Raw genomic sequence first — 23524 nt, forward strand, 5'->3', positions numbered from 1 at the left:
GGTTGGCAGGAGCAGGGACCGAGCAACGGGAGCTCTCTCCCTCGTGGGGATTCGAACCACCGACCTTCTGATCAACAAGTCCTAGGCTCTGTGGTTTAACCCACAGCACCACCCACACCCCATTTAGAAGGCTACACGGCTGTAAATTTCGTATTCTATACTTTCAAGAGAGGACAGGCCACTAGCCGTAAGAAAAGCACTCTGCACGTGTTTAGAGCCAGAAGCTGGGTACTTTCCACAACTGGGTCCTGCCACTGGATGTAGAATCTGTGGCTAGGCCCAAGAGTCAGTTGTGTCTCTGCGGTGCCAAAAGGGGCATGGAATAAAAGCCGGGTGTAACCACTGAAAGCTCGCCCCCTTCTTTTTTCCCCCTTAGGCACTACGGCGGTGCAAAAAGTTCCTTGAAAGTCATCGCGAAAGAAAAGACAGTGAAGGCTCGATGGGAGCACTTTCTCTTGCAAACAAAGGTAACTCGCTTTATGCCAGTTTCCAAATACAGTCATACCTTGGATCTCGAATGCCTTGCGACTCAAACGTTTTGGCTCCCGAACGCCGCAAACCCGGGAGTGTTCCGGTTTGTGAAGGTTCTTTGGAAGCCAAATGTCCGGCACGGCTTCCAATTGAGTGCAGGAAGCTCCAGGCGAACTTCCCTGGGGAGAGCATCCCATCCACGCAGCAACCAGAAACGCAGCCAATAATTCTCTGTATTGAATTCCACGATTATTTCTCCTTCCGGTCAAGAAGAGTCCTAGAATCAGATCTCAGCAGAGGATTTGGTCTTGTTCAAAAAAGACCTTTGCCCTATCGGGCAATCCCACTGCAGGCAAAGCAACAATCCTCTTCTCCGCCATAGTATTGTTGGAGTTTTATAACATATGGAATTTTTTACAAGTGTCCGGTCCCAGCAGAATAGCATCTTCAAAGCACCTCCTTGAATGCGTGCCAAAATGGCAAATCTGACCACATTTTCTCCCCCTTTGTTCATCCTCAAGCCAGGTGCCTAAATCGGTTTCCCATGTTTTCCTAATACTTTGTGGAATTTTGTGTGTGTGTCCCCGTCAAACAGTAGGACCATCCTGATGAGGCACCGCCTCTTAAGGGCTTTCTGTTGCATTTCTCCAGAGCAGAAAATACACCCAGAAAGGACAGTACCGGGGCAGGAGAATCCCCAAGAGGTCTTCCACCATGAGCATCTCCTCTCCCCACAGCAAAACGACCCTGACCAGCACAAGCTCCCTGTCGCCCATCTACGACGAAGCGGCCCAGCCCCCTTCCGACAGCGCCAAAGAAGGGGAGGAGATGGAGTCCATCTTCAGCAAGACAACCAGGGAAGAAGAGGAGCCGATGTGCTACCGTGAGTCCCGGAGAGCTCAGCGGCTCCCCTCTAGGCTGTCACGGCTACCCCTCTCCAGAATTTATTTATTATATCACCTGCCTTCCCCCCTCCCATCCTCTTCTCAGAACTGCAGACGCTGCTTCAGATGATACACGAAGACGTGGCGAAGAATTTTAGCAAAGAAAATATGTTTTGGAACTTGACACACGGCTGGTACGTCGGGCCTTTTGCGGAAGCGGACGGGGTCACAGTATAAAGAGAGAGTGAAAGGCGGGGTATCAAGTCCAAACTCCTCCTCCTCTTCCTCCTCCTCTTCTTCCTCTGCCCAGTCCCTGACACCCGATGTCATCCCAGAGAAATGGATGTTGGCAAGTCAGGCTGCCATTCTCACATACCCAGCCAGCAGCTTATTCCATTGCTTGCTCCCTGAGGCCACAATCACACCATGTATTTGGAGTGCTCTGAGAACACTTTGAACCAGTGAGAGCCAGTGTGGTGAAGTGGTTAAGATCGGTGGACTCGTAATCTGGTGAACCGGGTTCGATTCCCCGCTCCTCCACATGCAGCTGCTGGTGACCTTGGGCTAGTCACACTTCTCTGAAGTCTCTCAGCCTCACTCACCTCACAGAGTGTTTGTTGTGGGGGAGGAAGGGAAAGGAGAATGTTAGCTGCTTTGAGACTCCTTTGGATAGTGATAAAGAGGGATATAAAATCCAAACAGTCGCAGCTTCCCTCAAAGAATTCTGCGAGTTGTGTTTTGCCAAGGGTGCAAAACACTTCTCTTCCGCCTTGTGGGGCTACAAGTCTCAGAGTCATTCAACAGTTTATCCCTCTTCCCAGGGAACTCTGGGGACTGTAGCTCTGGGACAACAACGGGTTGTCTTCTAGTGACCCATATCAAACTACAGCTCCCAGGATTCTTTGGGGGAAGCCATGAAAGTTTAAAGTGGCATTGTCCTTCACATATGATGTGAGTGTGGCTTAAGAGTCTTCCCATCTCCCCAATTTCCTCCAAAGGCCCTACCCAGAGAGCCCCGATGGGACAACTGCAGAAAGTTATACCCATTAATTGGATCGGATGACTGTGTATCTCAAGAGAGAGGCCAGATTGGGGGGTGGGCATTTCTCATGGCATTTTGGCTTCAGCCTCTGCATTCTGGCCACGTGCAAGACTCAGTTTCTGTTCCTTATTTTGCAGCTCGCACACCATATTGTCGAGACGCGAGCTGGAGAGCGAATTTTCGTTTGGGCAAAAGGGCAAAAGGTAGGGACTCTGCAAGAGAACGCGACGGAGCATGATGCATATGGCATCGACACAGCTGAACATATCACTCATTTTTTCAGTTTTTTACTACAATTCGGACACGAATGTTCTTCATGCAGTTGTTGGAAGCCACAGAGCATCCCGCCTGGCCACTGCAAGAACCATAGCTGTCAACTTACAGATTTGAAAATAAGGGACCAGCAGCCTCAAAAATAAGGGATCAGCAGCCAAAATAAGGGATCAACAATTACTTTGATAAAATACATATTTTGTTGCGTGCAAATAGCTTTAGATACCTATTAGGTCCATAAATTACCATATAGCATATATTCAACACAAAAAAGCAACAATCTGTTGTTGACAAAGGACAGCTGGACATAGAAAGGGCCCCATTACCTTCAGTAGCTTATTTAAGGGACATCATCAATAAGGGACAGCAGCGGGACATGGCGCTGGGATAAGGGACTGTCCCGCCAAATAAGGGATGCTTGACAGCTATGACGAGAACAGGATGAGCAGCTGAGATCTTATGTTCAAAGGAGCTCTTTAGTGTGAATATTATAGGTGCATTGGCAATACCAGGAGTCAGTTTTGCTAATGTGTGATTGCTTTTAAATGTTTTTAGATTTTGTGTGTATGTGTGTTTAAAAAATGTCCATATGAAAACGCACCAGTATTTTTTAATGCAAATATATCCCAAGGGACAGCTCAGTCGGTAGAGCACAGGAGGCAGGGTTGTGGGTTCAAGCCCCATATTGGATAAAGGATTCCTGTATTGCAGGGGGTTGGACAAGATGGTCCTCAAGGTGCCTTCCAACTCTGTTATTTTTTAAAATGCAATTTTGCCTAAAACGCACATTCCATCATCTTTGTCTGCCACTCCTCTAATGTTGGTAAATCCGAGTGTCTTGCTTTTCAGCTCAGTTTCGTCCTCGAAGGAAGAGAAGACCAGCACGGGAGTCGCGAAAGAGGAGACCTCAGGGGAGCAGAGGCCAAAGAGGTAGGGAGGGGGAGCAGCCGTGTAGTGGCAAGTTCAGAAAGCCAGGTTGCCTTCAGCATCATCCTAGGATTATGCAACCATCTCATAATGACCCAATAATACTACCATATTTTTCGCTCTATAAGATGCACCAGACCACAAGACGCACCTAGTTTTTGGAGGAGGAAATCAAGAAAAAAAATATTCTGAATCTCAGAAGCCAGAACAGCAAGACGGATCGCTGCGCAATGAAAGCAGCAATCCCTCTTGCTGTTCTGGCTCCTGGGATAGCTGCACAGCCTGCATTCGCCCCATAAGACGCACACACATTTCCCCTTACTTTTTAGGAGGGAAAAAGTGAGTCTTATAGAGCAAAAAGTACGGTAATTAGGGATGTCTTGCTACAATCAGTGCAGCTAGCTCTCCATGTGCTGCCTTTCAGCTAACTCTATTTTCTGTGCTCCAATATATTCTTTCAGAGCAACTTAAATCATGTTTTCTGTGACGTTCCATTGTACGTAACAGAACTTGCAGGCCGTTCTCTTGAAACTGAAGCGTTGGTGGGATTTGAACTCTGGACTTGCACTCGTTGCAAAACAGCAGCACGGGTCCTCAGCTACTTGAGGGTCCTAACTCTGGATGTCTGGAAGAGACAGCAATCATGTATGAGAGAAGCGCTCCGGGATTCTTTGCCTGAGTAATCGAGGCTGGATTCCTCAAGCTAACAATCCTGGGTCCGCAAACTTTTGTATCCTCGTTCTTGCACAGAAGAAGCCCCCTAATTTCAGACCTGCTCTCCCTTGATTGTTAGCCGTGTGTGTCCATTTCCCTTTGAATTTCCTTGCAGTTCAATGACAGTGACTGTCCGGGAAGATAAAACGATGACAGCGACCTACTCGGACGAAGACACCACTGAGCAGATCAACAAACCTCAAAGGTAGGAGTGTGGAGGTAGGCTTCTTTCCTGAGGGTCAATAAGAGGGACTCTATTCTGGCTGCGCAGAAGCTCCTCCCACAAACTCTGACATCGCCCAGGAGGAGGAGTTTGCACACAGCCAGGAAGTCTCAGTGGCAGAAAGTAAGGTGATGAAATGCAGCTGCTCATTTGGGGCTCCAAGACCAGAGGCATTTCCCCTGATATCTGGCTGATAGAGAGGGGATGATTTGTTTATATATTATATATATATCTGGTAATTTATATACTGCTTATCTGTAAACAGAACCCTCAGGGGTTTACAACGTAAGTGAGAAATAGCTTAAAATAAACAGCTAGTACAATTAAACGCCAGAGCTTTTCTACATTCTGTGAAACACAGGTAGCTACCAAACTGAGCATCATCTCTAGCATTAAAACGAACATCATACATAAATTCCAAAAGAAGATTCATAGTATGATGAGTGTTTTGTGGAAGAATGGATGCATTTTTTTTGGACTATTTAAAGAATAGTATGATGATCTCGCAAGCTACGAGCAACAGAAGTAACTAGATTATAATATTGTGCTTATGATTTGATGGAAGACAGGGTGCAACAGACGGGGGAAAGCAACAACTCCATGGGTAACTGAGTGGGAAGTGGACAAAAATAAGAAAAAAGACGCACTTGTGTTTTGACTGCCTGTGTTAGAAATATTGAAACTTAATAAAATATAATTGAAAAGGAGAGAGAGAGAAAGAAAATTCATAGTAAACAGGCTAAATGAAATAGCATCAGGAGGTGATAATCAGACCATTTTGCACTTTGCACAGCAGGATGAGGAACTGCCATATGTCCGGATTTTCCAAGACATTTAAACAGCCCAAACGCTGTCTATGCGGGCCAAATACAAGCTGTGTCTGGACGTATGGTGATCCCCTAGTAAAACCTCTTGACATACTTGTTTCTAGAGCAGGGGATTTAGTGGGCTGTTTTGTTAGCATATGAGAGAAACATAGGATGGGGAACTTTTTTGTCCCAGGAGCTGAATCAGAGGCCGTCCGGTGAAGCTGAACGGTGGGAGATTCAGGGCAGACAAAAGAAAGGGCTTCTTCCCATGGAGTACAGTGGTACCTCACTTCAGGTTACACTTCAGGTTACAGACTCCACTAACCCAGAAATATTACCTCAGGTTAAGAACTTTGCTTCAGGATGAGAACAGAAATCATGCGGCGGTGGCACAGCAGCAGCAGGAGGCCCCATTAGCTAAAGTGGTGCTTCAGGTTAAGAATAGTTTCAGGTTAAGAACGGACCTCCAGAACGAATTAAGTACTTAAGCCGAGGTACCACTGTATATAGTATGGAACTCACTCTCCCACAAGGTGTGGCAATGTTTTTAAGAGAGGATGAGACCAATTCATGGAGGATCAAGCTATTTGTGGCTACTAACTATATTCTTCCAGTTCCATTGTTCCAGGCGGTGTGCCTCTGAATACTTGTTGCTGTGAATCTCAGGCAAGGAGAGGGTTTTCCAACCCAAGCCCTTTTGTTTGCCTCAGAGAGGTCCGTTTCCCAAATTGGCCAGCTTGGGGAGATAAACTGGGCCTACCCTTCTTCCACTTCTCTAGAGATCTGGAGCCTGTTGGTTAATCCCTCTGCCTCTCTCTCCTCCAGCCTGTTCCTTAAAAGGAAAGAGCAGACTTTCCAGAACATGAAGGATATCTTCCACGAGGTGGCCCACGAGTCTGCGTTCAGGCTGCACGATCAACTGGACATCCTAGAGAGGTAAATCATATTTCGTCTTCAATCTTGGTTGTGAGCCCGAGCCCAGAACTGGGGCAGGACATTATCTGGTTTTCGACATCGTGATATATCACCATCTAAACATTATGATGCATTACGATGTCTGAAATAACAGTGTGACTATGTAGAGGCAAAGAGGGTAATGTCCTGGCATCTGCTACTACTTAGGGAAACTGTCCCCCTGCATCCCCGCTAAAAACCCCTCCCATTTTTACTCTGCGGCTCCCAGCTTCAGCCCTGCCTGTCCTGCGTCCCTTCGGCCCTGTCCCCAGAACAGGGCAGATTTGAACTTGCAGCTGGGTGGGCGCTGGCAATCCCACCTTGCTCAAAGGGTTCACTTTAGAAAACAACAACACGTGAGCTAAATTGGCAGGAGGCGAGAAGAGAAGAGCACGAGGAAGTACCTGTGCCTGAGTCGCATCACCAAGTTCCGAAAAGATCTCGAGCGGATGAGGCAGTCGATGGTGGGGACAGAGCCGGAGCAAGACGCCGAGTCTGAGAACTGGTGAGGAAATGGGTAAAGGGGCTTAAAAGCCAGAGTGCTTTGCTGCGGGGAGAGTGCAAAACAGGGTACTGGCATCAGGAGCCAGCTTCCTAAGAACCTCAGCACTTGCATTTAAAAAACAAAACCCAAAATTTCTAGCTTGTCAGGAGGCAGTTGAAAGCACAGAGGCATTTACAGGTGACCTCCGGGAGGCCAGGAATCTCAGCGGTCACAGGAAGTCACTTCTCAATGAGCAGCAGGCATGTAAAAATTTTTTTCAGCGGGATAAAAACATGCAAAAACAGTTTCCAGTAGGGAGGTGGATATGGCCGGACAGGTTTTGCCATTCCCCATCTTAGGATTTTGCAGCCTTAAGACACCACCTTGCGGACCTGTCATGGGCATTTGGTGGGTGGGAAAGAAACTGTTTTGACATGCAGTTGCTCTCCATCACGTTGTGGAGGAAATGCCATCTTGCAAGAACCTAATACAAACTTGGGTCTCCAGCCGTTTGTGGACTACAACTCCCATCATCCCTAGCTAGCAACCTCAGTGGTCAGGGATGATGGGAATTATAGTTTGAAATCAGCTGCAGACCCAGGTTTGGGAAACACTGGCCTAACAGCTCACCACAAGCCGTCCAGGAAACTTGTGTTGAAATGCCTATTTTTGTATCTGTTCCAAGGTTCTCCACTTTGCTGGCCAGGATCCCAGATGACGTCAAGAGAGACCACCGTACCCAGAAAGTCCTAAAGAAACTGGAGAGGTTTGCGAGGAATCCAGACTTGCGCATCCGACCGCCTACTTTCCTGAAAGTGTTGGGGGAGCTTCGGATCTGGGAAATCTGCTCTCCGGACATCTGCGCAGCTGTGGAGGTGAGAGATGCGAAAGGAGAGTCTGTCTGAAAGGGCCGAGAGAGCCCAAGGCAGATTTGCTCATCCCTGAGCTTCTCCATGACAAGAGAGAGAAAACAAATTCAGTTCATTAGGCTCTAGCTCAAGGATCCTGGTAAGAAATCTTTGGCCTTCTGGGAGGGATGCTGTGCTCTGCGGGCCTCTGCTTCTATCCAGAATGATTTAGATTACCTTTTTAAATGCGCTCAGAGGGCTCCACGTTTGTTTTATTGAAGCAATCGGTACAAAGCCTCTGCAAGATCGGTCAGCGTTATTATTGCCATCTTGCAAAGGAGGGAGCTGAGAGAGAGAGAGAGGCACTTCCTCCTCTCCTCTTTCTATATAAATCCTGGAAGCTCAAGGAGGGTCGCACAGTGGAATTGATCTAGGGTAAGATTAGCATGGACAATTTCACATAGTGCACCATTGAACTCCCGGGATGAAAAATATACCCCCAAAGGCCCATCATGTCCAGCATCTTTCCTGTGCTCATTGTGGCCAAGCAGATACCCTTTCTCAACCCTGGGTCCCCAGTTGTTGTTGGACTACAACTCCCCCCTTCCTCTGGGCTCTGTCTCCTGTCCTAGGTAATTGAGGACGCGGCGGGCTTGGAGCTGCTTCAGTACCACCTCGAGAGGAGAACACCTGAGTTTGCTAAAGAACCACCCGAGGCAAAAGGGGGCAGGGGGAGTCTTGGACAGCAGAGGAATACTATTTCCCGTTTGTCTCGAGTGCCTCCGGGTGCGTGAGAACAGAGAACATCCAACAAAAGATATCCAATACAGTTCCTTTCACATAAGTGCCGTGGTCCTGCAGGCTTGTTTTTAGAAGCTACCCCTCTCCTTGGGTGCAAGCAATTCTGGCAGGTGGAGAGGAGGGGGATGACCTTGTGTGGAAAAAGAGCCCGAGGGTCCTCATACTTTTTCCTGTTTATACACACAGCCTCTTGAATCTACTTTTAGGTTTAAAGGAAAAAGGAAATTTGGGGGGAAATGATGCACACATCTCCTACATTCGCCCTCAATGGCATACTTAACTCACTTTGTGCTGGATTGATTGTTTAGACTGACAAGGTATTGAAGGGAGGTAAATCTGCGACTAGGAGTTTCCTGACCAGTCCTGAACAAATGACTAGACGAGTGTGATTTGGACCTCCAGGAAACAACCGCAGTAGCTGCCTCTTACCAAGTCAGACCCTTCGGTCCATCTAGCTCAGTAATGTCCACACTGATTGGCAGCAGCTCTTCAGAGTTTCAGGCAGGGCCCTACTTGGGAGACAGCAGGATTTGAACTTGGGATCTTCTGCTGTTGCCCTACCACTGAGCTACCACCCTCCCCTAGGAGTGCAGCTAGAGGGCTATAGCAGCAGAGGCAGGGGGAACCTTCACCTTTCCCAGAGTCCAGCCTTGTAGCTCGTAAGCCAGATCTCCCACCAGGGTGACATTGCAGCAGGAATGATGTACCACTACCCAACCCACCTTCCACTTACTTGTCCCCCAACCACAGCTTTGTTTCTGGCAATCCAAACAATACCAGTGCCAATTTCCACCAATTGCTGCCCGTTTGGCTTCCAGTAACCTGGTTAGGAGGACCCGTTCCTTTAAGATATCCACCCAGTAGATGGTAGGGAAACTAGTGTGGAGCCTAATCACTCCTAATTGGACTGTTTTTAAAAAGCATGTGAGTTCCAGGTCTTGTGCAAAACCTCTTCATCACTTTTGCGCAAGACCTCACTCTTATTATTCCAGGAAATGAAATGGGCATTTGCCTGTTGCCCCCGAAAAAAGCAGACACTTCCGTTTTGCCCGGTGTGAAGAAGGGTGACCGAGGCTGGTACCACTTGCCATCGTGCTCTTCCTGGAGATTTTTGTTTATAAAAGGTGTATACGTGCAAAGGTATAGCAACAACCTCATGCATGCAAACAGCGGAACAAAAAAACAAACCAGAATGGTATTATCAGAGTTCAAGGGCAAATTCCAGCCAGGCAAGAAGCACTCAAGGAAGGTGCAAAGCAGGACAGGTGAGGGCTATTACTAGGGCCAGATAGAGAACCCTAGAGAGCCAAATTTGGCCCCTGGGCTTGAGGTTCTTCACCCCTGCTCGGTGGCCTGTATGTTTCTCCTTTACAACCTGTCACACATTCCCTCTCGCCTCTTTCATAGTTCCTGCGTGAATATATTGTGGAGATGCCCATGGACGATTACAAACAATGGTTACAGTCTCGAGTGACAATCCCTAAGCGAGCACACAGCGCTCCGCCGATATGCTGAAAGCCCCCTCCCCGCAAAGGCCGGGTCGAAAAGACTTAAGGACAAAGGCTTCATTTTTTGTTAAAAAAAAGAAATCAGACACGGGCTGAGAAAGAGCTGGATGAAGCCAACACCCGGAGTGTCTACTTGGAGAACGTACTCTTGCTCATCCGCCTGGAATGATGCATGGCTAGGGCCCAAGGGCCACACTCTAGAACCCTCTCAAGAGGCGGGAATTGCTCATTTTCAAAAAGGTTCATTTGGAATTGCACCACCGTCGCTTGCAGCTGCAGGCTCAAAATGACAAGGCAGAGAATTGAACAGCCAAAGCCATTTTAACTTTTAGATGTTTAATTTAATTTGGGACAGGAGGCATGGAATTACGTGCCTCCGGCAACCTGTAGTTCAGTGAAGGGAGCGGATCCCTTTGCTTGTGGCAATCAGCTCTCTCTGCTGAAAGGGAGCGGATCCCTTTGCTTGTGGTGATCAGCCCTCTCTGCTGAAAGGGAGCGGATCCCTTTGCTTGTGGTGATCAGCCCTCTCTGCTGAAAGGGAGCAGATCCCTTTGCTTGCGCGGTGATCAGCTCTCTCTGCTGAAAGGGAGCGGATCCCTTTGCTTGCGGTGATCAGCTCTCTCTGCTGAAAGGGAGCGGATCCCTTTGCTTGTGGTGATCAGCTCTCTCTGCTGAAAGGGAGCAGATCCCTTTGCTTGTGGTGATCAGCCCTCTCTGCTGAAAGGGAGCAGATCCCTTTGCTTGAGGTGATCAGCCCTCTCTGCTGAAAGGGAGCAGATCCCTTTGCTTACGGTGATCAGCTCTCTCTGCTGAAAGGGAGCAGATCCCTTTGCTTGTGGTGATCAGCTCTCTGCTGAAAGGGGCGGTTCTGAGGCTTCAGACCAATGCCAGCATTGGCAAATGTTTTGTTATTTCTGTATGCTTTGAATTATTAAAAAAATGTTTTAGCAGTATGCATTCCTGGCAGCTTCTCATCCAGTTAGTAGAGCATTAGACTCTTAAGCTCAGGTTTGTGTGTTTGAGCCCCATATTGGGCAAGACTCCTTCATCGCAGGGGGTTGGACTAGAAGACCCTCGTGGCCCCTTTGAATTCTACAATTCTATGATATACTGAGCTTCCACTTAGGGATCCAGTATCTGCAGGTGGGATTTACTCGCTCATCAGATAGCACACCCTGTCTCCTACTGCCATCTTCTGTACAAGAGAGGGATCTTACCGAACAACCTTGCACGTGATTTTTAAGCAGGGCTGGTGGTATTTCAAAGGTCAGTGCTCATGATCTCACCAACTGACAGAGAGGAAAACGAAAACCTTGCTAAGGCATTTGCTAAAAATGATTTCACTATCCAGTGAAAGTCCTTATGATCCTGGAAGCACATCACTGGATTCTAGAAAACCACAAGTAGCTCTTTTTAATGAATGACAGCAAACCATATCTGTGCCATGCTGAAGTGCGTATCTGCAAATAATGCTTTAGCACCACAGTTTCGTTTCAAAGCTTTTTATTAAACTGTCACCCAAACAGCCTACTTTTCATCCCCCTTTCGCCTCTAATTTCTGAGGCTCTTTAAATTAAGTTTTGATTTACAGAATTTGCAGCCCCCCGAGCTACAACAACAGTAAATCAGCAGTACATCAAAACAAACTGCTCAACTTCCACAGAACTCTTTAATTCCACTTACACAGAGTGGGAATTGCTCCTTTAACACAAAGGTGTGGGTGGGAGATTCACAACAGGACCAACTACCAATTACCGGTTCACAATTGATAGGACTCCTTCACCATGTAATTCTGTGTTTTCTTAAAAAAAAATTAAAGTGGGGGGAGCCAAATTCTATTTATTTATTTACTTAACCTATCAGAACTCTTATTAAGGCTATTCTGGTTTATTTCTTTATTAAAATACTCCGGAAGCCCTTTTTTCTTTGTTTTCCATAATCTCCCATCAGAATTTAGCATTTTCAAAAATGAAAACATTTCCACTGGTGTTTTGAGTTGTAATGTTGATGCAGTGATGGGTAAAAGGGCCACCTCTCCCTTCTGTGCCTCGAAAATCACGTCAGGATCGTGTCGTCAATCTGCTCAATGGAGTCGGCCTGGCTAGCGAGCTTCTTCAGGGATCGACGGCAGCTCTCGTTCAGCAGTTCCAGACTGGCGGCATCGAGGATCTTGGAGACGGACTGCAGGAAATAATTGTTATTAGAGGAAAGGGTGTGTTGGGTGGGAGGTGGCCACGAAGCCCACTTCTGTGGCTCATCATGGCGGAGGCTAATGCTCACTGGGACTGGCAGGGGGGAAAGCAAGCAAGGAGATCAGCAATAGGTGGAGCTAGAGCCATGGATGGGCACAGCCACCCTCTGACTGGTTGTAAGAAGAAGGACTGGCTAAGGGCAGGTGGGGATTGGTGGGGCAGTGCCCTGTTTGCCCAAATGGACCAATCAGCACTATTAAAGCTAAGGCTGAGTGAAAACCCTCTTCCTCCTGTTCTGCATCCAATTTACAAGTGGCAAACGAAAGTAGCAGTTAGGAATCTGGGGAGGCAGCAAACATTTCTGAACAGGCAGCAGCAGAACTTTCCATTCTATCCCTGTATACCTGAAGGAACATCTCCATCCCCATTGTTCTGCCAGGGCACTGAAATCCAGCTCCGAGGGCCTTCTGGATGTTCCCTCACTGCGAGAAGTGAGGTTACAGGGAACCAGGCAGAGGGCCTTCTCGGTAGTGGCACCCGCCCTGTGGGACGCCCTCCCACCAGATGTCAAGGAAAGGCCGTATTTACTAGAGTCTAATGTGCCATCAAATCTAATATACCCCTCAATTTTCAGACGTTTGAATCCACAAAAGGTATTTGCTGGCGAACGTAAATGTGCCATCAAATCTAACACGCCCCTTAATTTTTGCGATGCAATTTAGCCAAAAAAGGTGAGCATTTGATTCAAGTAAATACAGTAAATAACTATACAACTTTTAGAAGGCAACTGAAGGCTGCCCTGCGTAGGGAAGTTTTTAATGTCTGGTGTCTTACAGTGGTTTAATTTGTTGGAAGCTGCCCAGAGTGACTGGGGCAACCCGGTCAGATGAGCAGCATAGAAATTATACATAATTATCATTCCTAAACAATGTGACACCACGATGCGGCATCATTCTGATGGGGTAGCTGGAGGTGGGGGAATGGAGGTCCACAGTTCCGTATCAAAGGGGGTGAGCAGAGAAGACAGAGGTCACACACTACAAAGGATTTGGCTGGCGTTACCACCAGCACAGAACCGGGAGTGGGAGATTTTTACAACTTAGGAAGAAGATGCTTCTGCCCATTAGTAGAGAGCGTGAGGAAGGGAGGGGAGAGGGGGAAGAGAAACTGACTTCCTCCTCCAAGACGGGCCAATACCTGAAGCACTTCCTCGCCCTCTCGCATCTTCAGGAGGTTGACGATGGCCTGGTCGCTGTAGGCCCTGACGCTGGTGTTCTTGTCTTTTGTATTGTCCAGAAGCGCTTTGAGGATGGGCTTCATGGTCTGGGGATCCAAGGGAGGGAGGGGGCTTTTGTTGGCCCACCAGAGCATCTTCTCTGCCACTAACTTGATGTCGCTGGATGGATTCTGAAGACACTGCAAGGGAAAACGCACACACAAACTTCGGTTCCGACCAGGAAGCTAATTTTTACTAACAAAGCAATTCAACACAAGCAACTACAGGTTGTCCTTAGAAAGAATGATGATATTTACAAGTTACAATTCAGAATTAAAAACAGTGAAAACACATTACACAGGACACCCGCCGTCAGAAAACAGTCAGTGGCGGCCACAGGCCTGTCAGAAGAAAAGGAAAACGAAAAAGGGGCCAGCCTAGCCTCCAGTGGAAGGCAGTTCCCAAGTCTGGGAGCAACCACCGAGAAGGCCTCTCTCCTAGACAATAGCTAGGGGATAATAAAGGTAAAGGAAAGGGACCCCTGACCATTAAGTCCAGTCGTGGCCGAGTCTGGGGTTGCGGCGCTCATCTCGCTTTATTGACCGAGGGAGCTGGCTGTACAGCTTCCGGGTCATATGGCCAGCATGACTAAGCCGCTTCTGGCGAACCAGAGCAGTGCACGGAAACACCGTTTACCTTCCCGCTGGAGCAGTACCTATTTATCTACTTGCACTTTGACGTGCTTTTGAACTGCTAGGTTGGCAGGAGCAGGGACCGAGCAACGGGAGCTCACCCCGTCGCGGGGATTCGAACCGCCAACCTTCTGATCGGCAAGTCCTAGGCTTTGTGGTTTAACCCACAGCGCCACCCACGTCCCTAGGGGATAATACAAATGACTAATTGTGTACTGATACAAATTCCTTCTTCTGACACACTCGGTACCTCTCGGCCTCCTGGCTCTCATGCAGGACTCCAACCCTCTATCCTGGCCCCAAGCAAACTCATACATCACCCTGCTAAATCTCACAATGGGGAGGGTTCCTGGAACCTGCTGGTATCGCTCAAGTCTCTTGCTCTAGGGCAGGACAGTCTAACTTTTTAGACCAAGTGGGCTGCAAGAGTAGTTCAGCATGGAACTTGGGGGCCGCACACTGCCTTGGTGTGCCAGGTTGGGGGCGGGGAGCGAGGTCAAAATTTGACACCCCCTTCAACCCTCAATGCTGCCTTCCCAAAGCTGGATTAAGCACTGTCAGTGGGGACAAGCTTAGGGCCACTACCATCGATAGAAGGCTACTATATTTAATTCAGGTAGTACATTCAAATATGGCCCTTAGAGTCAGGTGCAGCCGGCTAGGGCAGTTAACAGACCCCATCAAAACATTGACGGGTGTTAGGCAAGGATGCCTTTTGGTCCCTTTATTATTTATTTTTTATTTAAATAACCTGGTAACCATTCTCCATAACCTTGACTTCCACTCTCCGAAGTTAGCAAACCGGCTCATCACAGCTCTGCTTTACGCAGATGACGCGGTAATACTATCCAGAACCCCCATAGGGCTTAGAAGAGCACTAAGAAAATTAGCTGCCTATTGTGAGACGGAATGCCTCAAAATAAATTATCAGAAGACCAAAATTATTGCTTCTGGGGAAAAACCAAAGCTCAGAAACTGCAAACTTCCAGGCCAAAATTTAGAACAAGTCTCGAACTATAAATATTTAGGAATGGTGGTCCAGGCATCAGGATCCAACAAAATTCATATTAACTCAAATGGGTGTGCCGGGGAAAGATCTGCAAACGCTATCCTTAATTTTTTTAGAACTCAAGGGGGTTTTTATGTCACTAAAATTATATAAAGCCAAAAGGTTGGCACAGCTCCTTTACGGATCCTTTCTGGGCCCGCCTCCCTCCTTGTTCATTCCCCTTGAAAGAGTGCAATCCAAACTCCTCAGAGCCCTTCTACAAATTCCAATATGTGTTTTAAATACATGGGTCAGACTAGAAACAGGCACTGTGCCAGGCTTTTGGAAGGAGGCATGAGGCTCTGGCAAGGTCCTAGAGCTAACCCCCCGCCCCCCGCATTTCACCAAAGCTGGTGTGTCAAATTTTGCTGCGGTCCACCAAAAAAAAGGCATCAAGGGCCACATGTGGCCCTCAGGCTGTGCATCGGACCCCTCTGCTCTAGGGCTTACATGCAGGCTCTTTGCACACAGCAAGGAAGGGGCCACCAAAGGACAGGCCACAATCCTGTGCTCATCCAAACCACATCTGGCTGGTTCCTGGATACCAGATCTCTGATTACCAGCAAAGCCCATCCCACACATTCAGAAAGGAGCTCACCTTAATGAAGAGGTTGGAGAGTTTGGGGGGCAGGTTTCCCCCATTGGCTTCTATGTGGTACTTCATAAGGAAACCCATCCCTCTGATGCCGCTGATTGCAATTGGGATCTGGAGAAGAAGAAGCAGGAAAGTGACACTCGGAACTCCTTGCCACTGGACCTCGCAACCTCGAGGCGGTGCTCGTTTTGTCTTTCAGATCAGGGCCTCCCAGATTTAAGGCCTAACAGGAAGCTGTTAGGAAACCCCTGACAGCCACGCTGGAAGGAGACGCTTACCCGGTCCGCAGTAGTATTGCTAAAGATCATTTCGTGGACACTGTTGCTGTATTTGGGGGTGCACACTCTGCTGGGGGCCACGCTGACAGCCACGGAAAGTGCCAGGCTGCGCCCGTGCCGCACCATCCAGTCAATGCCAGAGACGTCCGCTGCAGGAGCGAAGGAAGAGAGTTTCTGAGCATGGCATCAGGCCAACACTTCCTTTCCCCCCCAAATCTGGATGGCATCTGCATTTCAGGATGCCAATCATTTTAAAACAATGGTTCCTAAACTGGGTGGTACTGCCCCCTGGGATTATTGAAGGTGGCACTAAGAGGCAAGGGGACAGCTGGGTGGAGGGCACAGTAGGTGTAAACGGCTATCCGACTTTGAACAGATGTTAGGACAACAATGCCTTAAGGACCGCCTCTTTCCATATGAAATTACCCAGACCCTGAGATCATCTTCTGAGGCCCTTCTTTGTGTGCCTCCTCCTCGAGAGGTCAGGAGGGTTGCAACACGAGAACAGGGTCTTCTCTGCAGTGGCTCCCCGTCTGTGGAATGCTCTCCCCAGGGAAGTTTGCCTGGCACCTTCATTATACACCTTTAGGTGCCAGGCAAAGATGTTCCTTTTTAACCAGGCCTTTGGTTGATCCGATTTACATTCTATGTCCTTTTAAAATGTGGTTTGGGGGGGGGGGCTATTCGGTTGTTGTTTTTATTTTTATTAGGTATTTTGTGGTTTTTTTATCTTGATTTTATTCTGTCAAATGCCCTGAGACCCCCGGGTATATAAACCCAATCAATCAGTGATCAAGTTCGTCAGTTTTGTTAAGTAAACTAAATAGTCTTAATTGCATGCTGAATAAATGTGTTACTCTTTTGAATTTTATTGTGTTATTATCTTCCTTAGTGGGTTGTGGAAACTACTATTTTGAACAACGCTTTTTTTTTTTAAAGGGTAGGGGGCACTGGGAATGTGTTTGTGCAACCGAGGGGGCAATGGCCTGAAAAAGCTTTCCGAGTGTAAATTTAAAATCCGTAACTTAAGAACTGAACCAGGACACTCCAACCAACCCCAACCCCTAGCATGCCACCCAGTCTGAGGTCTGGTGTCATTGTGCATGTAATGGAGTGCCCCAATCATAATATTTTTTACTGCCTCCTAGTGGACAGAGAAGACAGTATACACACACACACACACACACACACACACACCCCCGCGGTCTGGACCACTCTATGGTGACAACCAGGGAGGACACCTTTTCTGCTCCTGGCAATCATTCTGCACCACCTTCCAAAGCATACCTAGCAGGTGATTCTGGAGAACGCTGCCAAGTTCTTCTTCCGAAAGAAACGCACACAGCTCTGCCAGGCAGCCAGCGGAGGCCATACGGGTGGCATCCTAAAATAAATAAATAAATAAATAAATAAATAAATAAATAAATAAATAAATAATTTATTATTTATACCCCGCCCATCTGGCTGGGCTTCCCCAGCCACTCTGGGCGGCTTCCAAAAAAAAATATATTAAAATACTATAATACATCAAACATTAAAAACTTCCCTAAAAAGGGCTGCCTTCAGATGTCTTCTGAAAGTCTGGTAGTTGGAAATGTTTCAGGAAAGAAATATTTCAAGTAACATTGAGGCTTTCCAGCGAAAAAGAGGTTCTAGCAGGAACACCCTTGGGTTTCTCTAGGTTCTGTTTCTATACGCTTAATGCCTGGCAAAAGAATAGCATGAGGTCGCCCTTGTACCCTTTGAGAGCTCTTTCGCAGTCACTCTCGTGTTAATCACTTGGTTTTAAGGGGTGAGTTCATTTTGCGAAGGAGTGAAAAAAATAAATTGAGTGAGGCCCAGTGGGGGGAAACAGGGAAGAGAGGACTTGTTAAAGTCCTGAGAAACAAACTCATCTTGTATTAAGTTGGAGGTAAAGAAGATTGAGAGAAGACTCTCCAACCTTCCTGTCCTGTGCAGGTCTGATGCTGGACTGGTACCCTTAGGGCTGCTGTTCTCACTTCTGACTTCCCACCCTTGGGAGATGAGACATCTTTCCTCCCTCCCTCCCCCTACAGAGATAAAAGAACAAGCAGGGCTCTTTGCACCCCCCAACTTAGTTAGATGAAAATATCCTAGTTCTATCAACCAAGCATTTCCTTTAATAAATGTCCTCGTTTTCCTAAATGCAAAGTCTCCATGTGATCGCATTCAGGGTATATAAAAGGTGCTGCTCTAAGTGGAGATTCATTGCTAAGCTCGACTTCAGCCAAGACCAAATTCTATCAAGTGCTGTATATGTGGCCCTGAGCTCCTTGGAAGAACGGGAGGAGAAAAAGGTGGTAATATTTTTTTTTTGCACAAGCACACACAAAGCTGCCCAGAGGCCCTTGGCCCATCTATGACTACAACTAGCTGTGGCTCTCCAGGGCTGGAGACAGCGTCCCTTTAGGCCATCGCTGAGTTATTAGCCTTCTCACAATATGGGGCAGATCAGCTGCTGCAAAAATCTAACTACCGTATACTGGAGTATATGCCGACTTTTTCAGCACATTTTTAATGCTGAAAAAGCCCCCCTCGGCTTATACTCAAGTGAGGGTCCTTTCAGGCTGCTCCTTCCTCGAGTCAATAAGTTTTCCCAGTTTTTTGTGCTAAAATTAGGTGCCTCGGCTTATCTTCGGGTCGGCTTATACTCAAGTATATAGGGTAATTAAAAATACCTCGTCGTGTCCCAACATGCCCAGGAGCACCGTGGTGATGTTCTTCCTAACAGCAGCATCAACTTTAGCACCAGCGCTTTGAGTGACGAACCGCAAGGCCTGGAGCATCGTGTCCCTGGAAAGCAGCAAGAAACGTTAGGTCCGCCCGCCGGTCAGGGACAATCACTTCCTTCAAGTCAAGCCTAAGCCTTGGAAATCCTGCCTGGGAGAAGTCCCTCGTCACAGGATACCCCTCCTGCCCCAAGCCAAGAGACAGGAAGCAACCACTCCGTGTGGCTTCTGGTCCCCCGACACTTCAGCCCCCAGAATCTCGCTTGCCTGATGCCAGAATCTTCGCTGGTTCGGATGCCGTTCAGCAGCTCGGTGAAGAGTGGGTCAACTTTGGCATGCATGGCAATCAGCTTCCCCAGGGCGTCGGCGGCCTTCAGGCGGACAATGCGGTTGGGGTCTTGCAGCGCCTTTGTGAAGGTGGTTTGCAGCTGGGGCAAGAACGGCTTCAGAGCAATGCCCACCTGTAACGTGTCGGAGAAAGCACATCAGCAGAACCGACAGCAAAAAAGCGTGACCACCACTTCCAAGAAAACATGGCAGCCCATCAATTCTCTGGTTTCAGATTCAAAGCCAATGCAAAAGAACGAAGCACAAAGAAGAGCCTTGTGGACTCTTTTAAGCATAGTGGGCTCTTCCTGGAATTTCTGAGCGCACCCACGGGATTGCTTTAAAGGGCAAGTTCCGAGGCTCAAACTCATGGCCCTGAAATTAAGAGTCTCATGCTCGCCCGACTGAGCCAGCCCAGCAAAAAGGGAGAACAGATACTTTCTTCTAGTCGCCTTTGGCAAGTAAGCATCTCTTAGAGGTGACTAGGCCAGGAAATGTGATTTTAAAAAACTAAATGTCCCTTTTTTATGTATATGCTTTTTATTAGCTTATTATTACAACACAAACACACACAACAAACAGACTTAAAAAAAATACAAATACAAAACAAATAATAAACGTATATCCATATTTCAATTCTTATTCTTTTCTAATTGACTTCCTTCATCCTCAACGTGGGTCTAATGTCATATTTGGTAAACTGTATCTTTCTCATTTCCTTTTCCCAACTTTTCTCTAGATTTTATACTTTTACACCATATTTTGTTTTGCAAAAATTACTCAAAGCAATTTGAGTAAAGGTCTCTCTTTCAGGCTACAAATCACTAATGTGGGGGTCTGTTGTGGGACAGCAGTCTTGTGATTTCTGTTGGCCTGTTTGCTAGGCTGATCTTACTGGGGCTGCTCCTCAAGGTTTTGGCACTAGAGGTCTGCTGTGAGTAGGAAAGCTGGAGGAAAGAAGCACGCAGCTTCTAAGCAGGGCTCCTCAACCTCCAATCCAGAGGATCTCATTCTGATAATACCGTTCTCAAAAGGTTTCTCAACGCACAGCGACCGCCCAAAGCGTTTGCCACTTACCTTCGCCAGCAGAAGGCTCAGCGTCTCAAGAAGAGCCACCTTGACGTTCCAGCTGAAGCGGTCTCCTAAGATACGGATGAGCGGCCCCGTAATGCTGACGACGGAGGGCTTCAGGGCTTCGGCCGAGGTCAGCTTGATCACAAGCCCCAGCGCCTTGGCCGCCTCCTCCTTCTGCTCCGAGCTGCCCGTCAGGACTCCCTCCCGAAGCACAGGAAGGATGGATGTCACGCCCTGTGTAAAAGGGGGGGGGGACACAAGACAAGTGGGAAAATAAATGAAGAGGGAAGTCGTAAGAGTTTTGTGTTTTATATTGTGGTTTTATGTTGTAACCGTTCTGAGACCCACAGGTATAGGGCGATATACAAATAATAATAATATCATCATCATCATCAAACCTTTTATTGGCATCCCATACAAACATCAAAAACTAATCAATACAGAATTACCACTTCCCCAGTGGCACAAAACATTTGCTAAAAGGAGGCAAAGCAGTCTATCGTCACATCTCTAGGTCTCCAGGGAGATCAGACGTCTGCAGTGTATTTCGACAACAAACAACCAAATAGAGATATTTAGCCACAAACTCGGTGAGCTCCTGATCATTCCCCAGTAATAGAAAATGTATGACCTCCAACTCTGGTTTCCATTTGGGGATACAGAGTTGATCTAGAAATTGCTGGCGGAGATCAGCATATAGTTTACAATTAAGAACCACATGTGTAAGGGTTTCCACCAGGTGGTGTTCACATGGGCAAGTTCTTTCTCCTTCCACCCTGCCTGAGAACCTTCCCCAAAGGAGGTTTGGTGGCCAGCGAAACCTGGTCACCTGGCCAGCGAAAATGCCCTTCTTTCTTAAGGGTTAAGCAGAAATTCAAGGTAATTGTGGTTCGTTTCATGTGCCCAAGAAAGTTGAAAATAAAGAGGGGAATAATAATAATAATAATAATAATTATTATTATTATTATTATTATTATTATTATTATTATTATTCCCTGCTCTGCTCAGCTAGTGGGGGAGAGCAAGCAGAGAAAGGGAGACCTTGGCCTGCTCCTAAGGGGGCCATATTCACTTCTCTCTGCTTTGCCTTCTCTTGACCAGAGAGGGGCTTTCTTTTGCGATTCCAGTGTTGTCCCTCATCCAGGTGTGTGGGCCAAATGCGGCCCTCCAAGCTCCTCTGGCTGGCTTTCAGGACTCTCCCCTGGACCTGCACCCTCCCTAGCCACGCCCTCTTCCCCAGGCCCCACCCCTCAATGACCCTGCTTTGCACCCTCGAGTGTTTTTTGCCTGGCTGGAAAGTGTCCCTGAATTCTGACCATGTCTCTTTCTTGCCTGGATGGAGGACAGAGGGGGGCATGCGAGTGTGTGGTAAGATGTCAGCCAACTAATCATCCTTCTTGCCTTTTCAAGGAAGTCCCTTGACCAGAGGTTTTCAAACTTTTTTGATTCCACGGTTCCCTTAACCAACTCCATTCTTTCTGGAGCACCCCTGTGGGGCTCCGGATCCCAGTTATGTTACCCCTGGCCTGCAGAGCTGGCAGCCCCTCACCCTTTTTTGAACACCCTCCCTTGTGGAGCGTTCCCTCAGCCTCTTCTCCCTTCTCCTTGGGAGTCCTCTGGGCAGCTGCTGCAGCCGTCCCTGATCCCTGAGCTGCCTCCCTCCCACCCCAAAGAGAGGTAATGGCTGTCAACCTTCCCTTCTTTTGCAGGAAATTCCCTTATTCCAGCGCCATTTCCCACTGCTTCCCGCTGCTATCCCAGATTGTTAGATATCCCGTAGACCAGTGTTCCCCAACCTTGGGTCTCCAGCTGTTTTCGGACTGCAATTCCCATAATCCCTGACCACTGGTCTTGTTAGCAAGGGATGATGGGAGTTGTAGTCCAAAAACAGCTGGAGACACAAGGTTGGGGAACACTGCCATAGACTGTCCCCAGGACAGGTGAGGCTACTGATCCCTTATTTTCAAATCTGAAAGTTAACAGATATGAAGAGAGGTGCCTCCTCACACTGCCCCACAGGGGCCTGGGAAGCACCCCCTGACCAGCCCCAGAGGCACCAGTCCCCTGCGGAGATTGTAGCCAGGGCTGCTGCAACACACAACTGTGCAAGTGTTTGGAAGGCAGAGATGCAAGAGGGCATCAGAGGAAGGGAGGGAGGGAAGGAAAGAGGGACAGATGCCAGTGTTGCCTGCGGCACCCCTGACCATCATTCAAGGTGTACCCCAGGGTGCCACAGCATACTGGTTGAAAACCACTGCCCTTGACCACCACCACCTCCCCAATTCTCTCCCTCTCACAGCCAGAAGAAGGAAAAGATCACCTAGGCTGGCAGCCCTGCCTTGCACTCTTCTCGAAAGATTTTTGTGGGCTTAACAATAATAAAAACAGAAAAATGAGCAATGATTAAAAACCCAGAACAGAGCAGAGATCAAAACAAAAAAAATTCCTTCCAGTAGCACCTTAAAGACCAACTAAGTTAGTTCTTGGTATGAGCTTTCGTGTGCATGCACACTTCTTCAGATACACAAAGATCACTGTAACATACCAGAGTCCCACCAGAGCTCAGAGTTCTTACCTTTTTCACAATGCAGAACCCAGGGACGTGGTCTCCACCAGCATCATTGCCGACCATACGGATATCCCTGTGAAGATCCTCTATGAGAGCCAGCTGGTTGCCAGCATCTAATTTCTGGGGGAAGAAGCAGAGATAGGACTAGGATTAGCAGATATGGTGGTACCTCGGGTTACAGACGCTTCAGGTTACAGACTCCGTTAACCCAGAAATAGTACCTCAGGTTAAGAACTTTGCTTCAGGATGAGAACAGAAATTGCATGGCGGCAGTGGGAGGTCCCATTAGCTAAAGTGGTGCTTCAGGTTAAGAACAATTTCAGGTTAAGAACAGACCTCCGGAACGAATTAAGTTCTTAACCCAAGGTACCACTGTACAGCCCCAAACAACAACAAAAAGTGCCCATCTAGTCCAGCATTCTGTTCTCATAGCAGCTAACCGGATGCCCCAATTGGAAGCTCACAAGGAAGACCTGGTATTTCAAGGGTGTGCTGCTTCCAGCGTAAGAACGTAAGAAGAGCCTTGCTGCTGGATCAGGCCAATGGCCCTCCAGCACCCTGTTCTCACTGTGGCCAACCAGATGCCTGTGGGTAACCCAAAAGCAGGACTCCCCCCCCCCCACTTGCAGTTTCCAGTAACTGGTCTTTATAAGCATTGCTGCCTCCAATTGTGGAGGCAAAGCATATCCATCACAGCTAGCAGCCAACAGCGAGGTAGAACAGGCACTAAGATCTGCTTGGGATGTCCTGCTTATTATTCCAACTTCTGCTTCTGCTGGGCGGGTGATGATGTGAGACAGGGCCTTCGTGGTGGTGGCTGCCTTCCCTGCATCCCCGATTACAGA

At 47.9% G+C, this 23524-nt stretch overlaps 2 protein-coding genes across 5 annotated transcripts in view; one reads left to right on the forward strand and one right to left on the reverse strand.

Annotated features, from left to right (window-relative positions):
• Positions 1-11738, forward strand: part of CCDC60 (coiled-coil domain containing 60) — a 55862-nt gene extending 44124 nt beyond the window's left edge. For 3 of the 4 annotated variants that reach the window (XM_081892347.1, XM_081892345.1, XM_081892348.1), the window contains 10 exons: positions 377-467; positions 1123-1354; positions 1462-1549; positions 2535-2600; positions 3520-3600; positions 4427-4516; positions 6169-6279; positions 6671-6802; positions 7467-7656; positions 8262-8473. In XM_081892347.1, coding sequence (XP_081748473.1) covers positions 377-467; positions 1123-1354; positions 1462-1549; positions 2535-2600; positions 3520-3600; positions 4427-4516; positions 6169-6279; positions 6671-6802; positions 7467-7656; positions 8262-8423 — 1243 coding nt within the window. In that variant the 3' untranslated portion in view covers positions 8424-8473. Of the gene's footprint in view, positions 1-376; positions 468-1122; positions 1355-1461; positions 1550-2534; positions 2601-3519; positions 3601-4426; positions 4517-6168; positions 6280-6670; positions 6803-7466; positions 7657-8261; positions 8474-9837 lie in introns of those variants that run through there. The other variant, XM_081892346.1, reaches the window with a different exon arrangement.
• The window catches only part of GCN1 (GCN1 activator of EIF2AK4), a 63085-nt gene continuing 50985 nt past the window's right edge, over positions 11425-23524 (reverse strand). Inside the window, exons 50-58 of the mRNA XM_081892184.1 lie at positions 22686-22799; positions 20114-20344; positions 18977-19170; positions 18659-18773; positions 17247-17343; positions 15960-16108; positions 15685-15792; positions 13328-13546; positions 11425-12119 (exon numbers count right to left, since the gene is read on the reverse strand). Of these exons, the coding sequence (XP_081748310.1) occupies positions 11994-12119; positions 13328-13546; positions 15685-15792; positions 15960-16108; positions 17247-17343; positions 18659-18773; positions 18977-19170; positions 20114-20344; positions 22686-22799 (1353 nt within the window). The 3' untranslated portion in view covers positions 11425-11993. The remainder of the gene's footprint in view (positions 12120-13327; positions 13547-15684; positions 15793-15959; positions 16109-17246; positions 17344-18658; positions 18774-18976; positions 19171-20113; positions 20345-22685; positions 22800-23524) is intronic.

This window comes from Podarcis melisellensis (genome assembly GCF_964234715.1).
Source record: "Podarcis melisellensis genome assembly, chromosome: 16".
Taxonomy (NCBI): Eukaryota; Metazoa; Chordata; class Lepidosauria; order Squamata; family Lacertidae; genus Podarcis; species Podarcis melisellensis.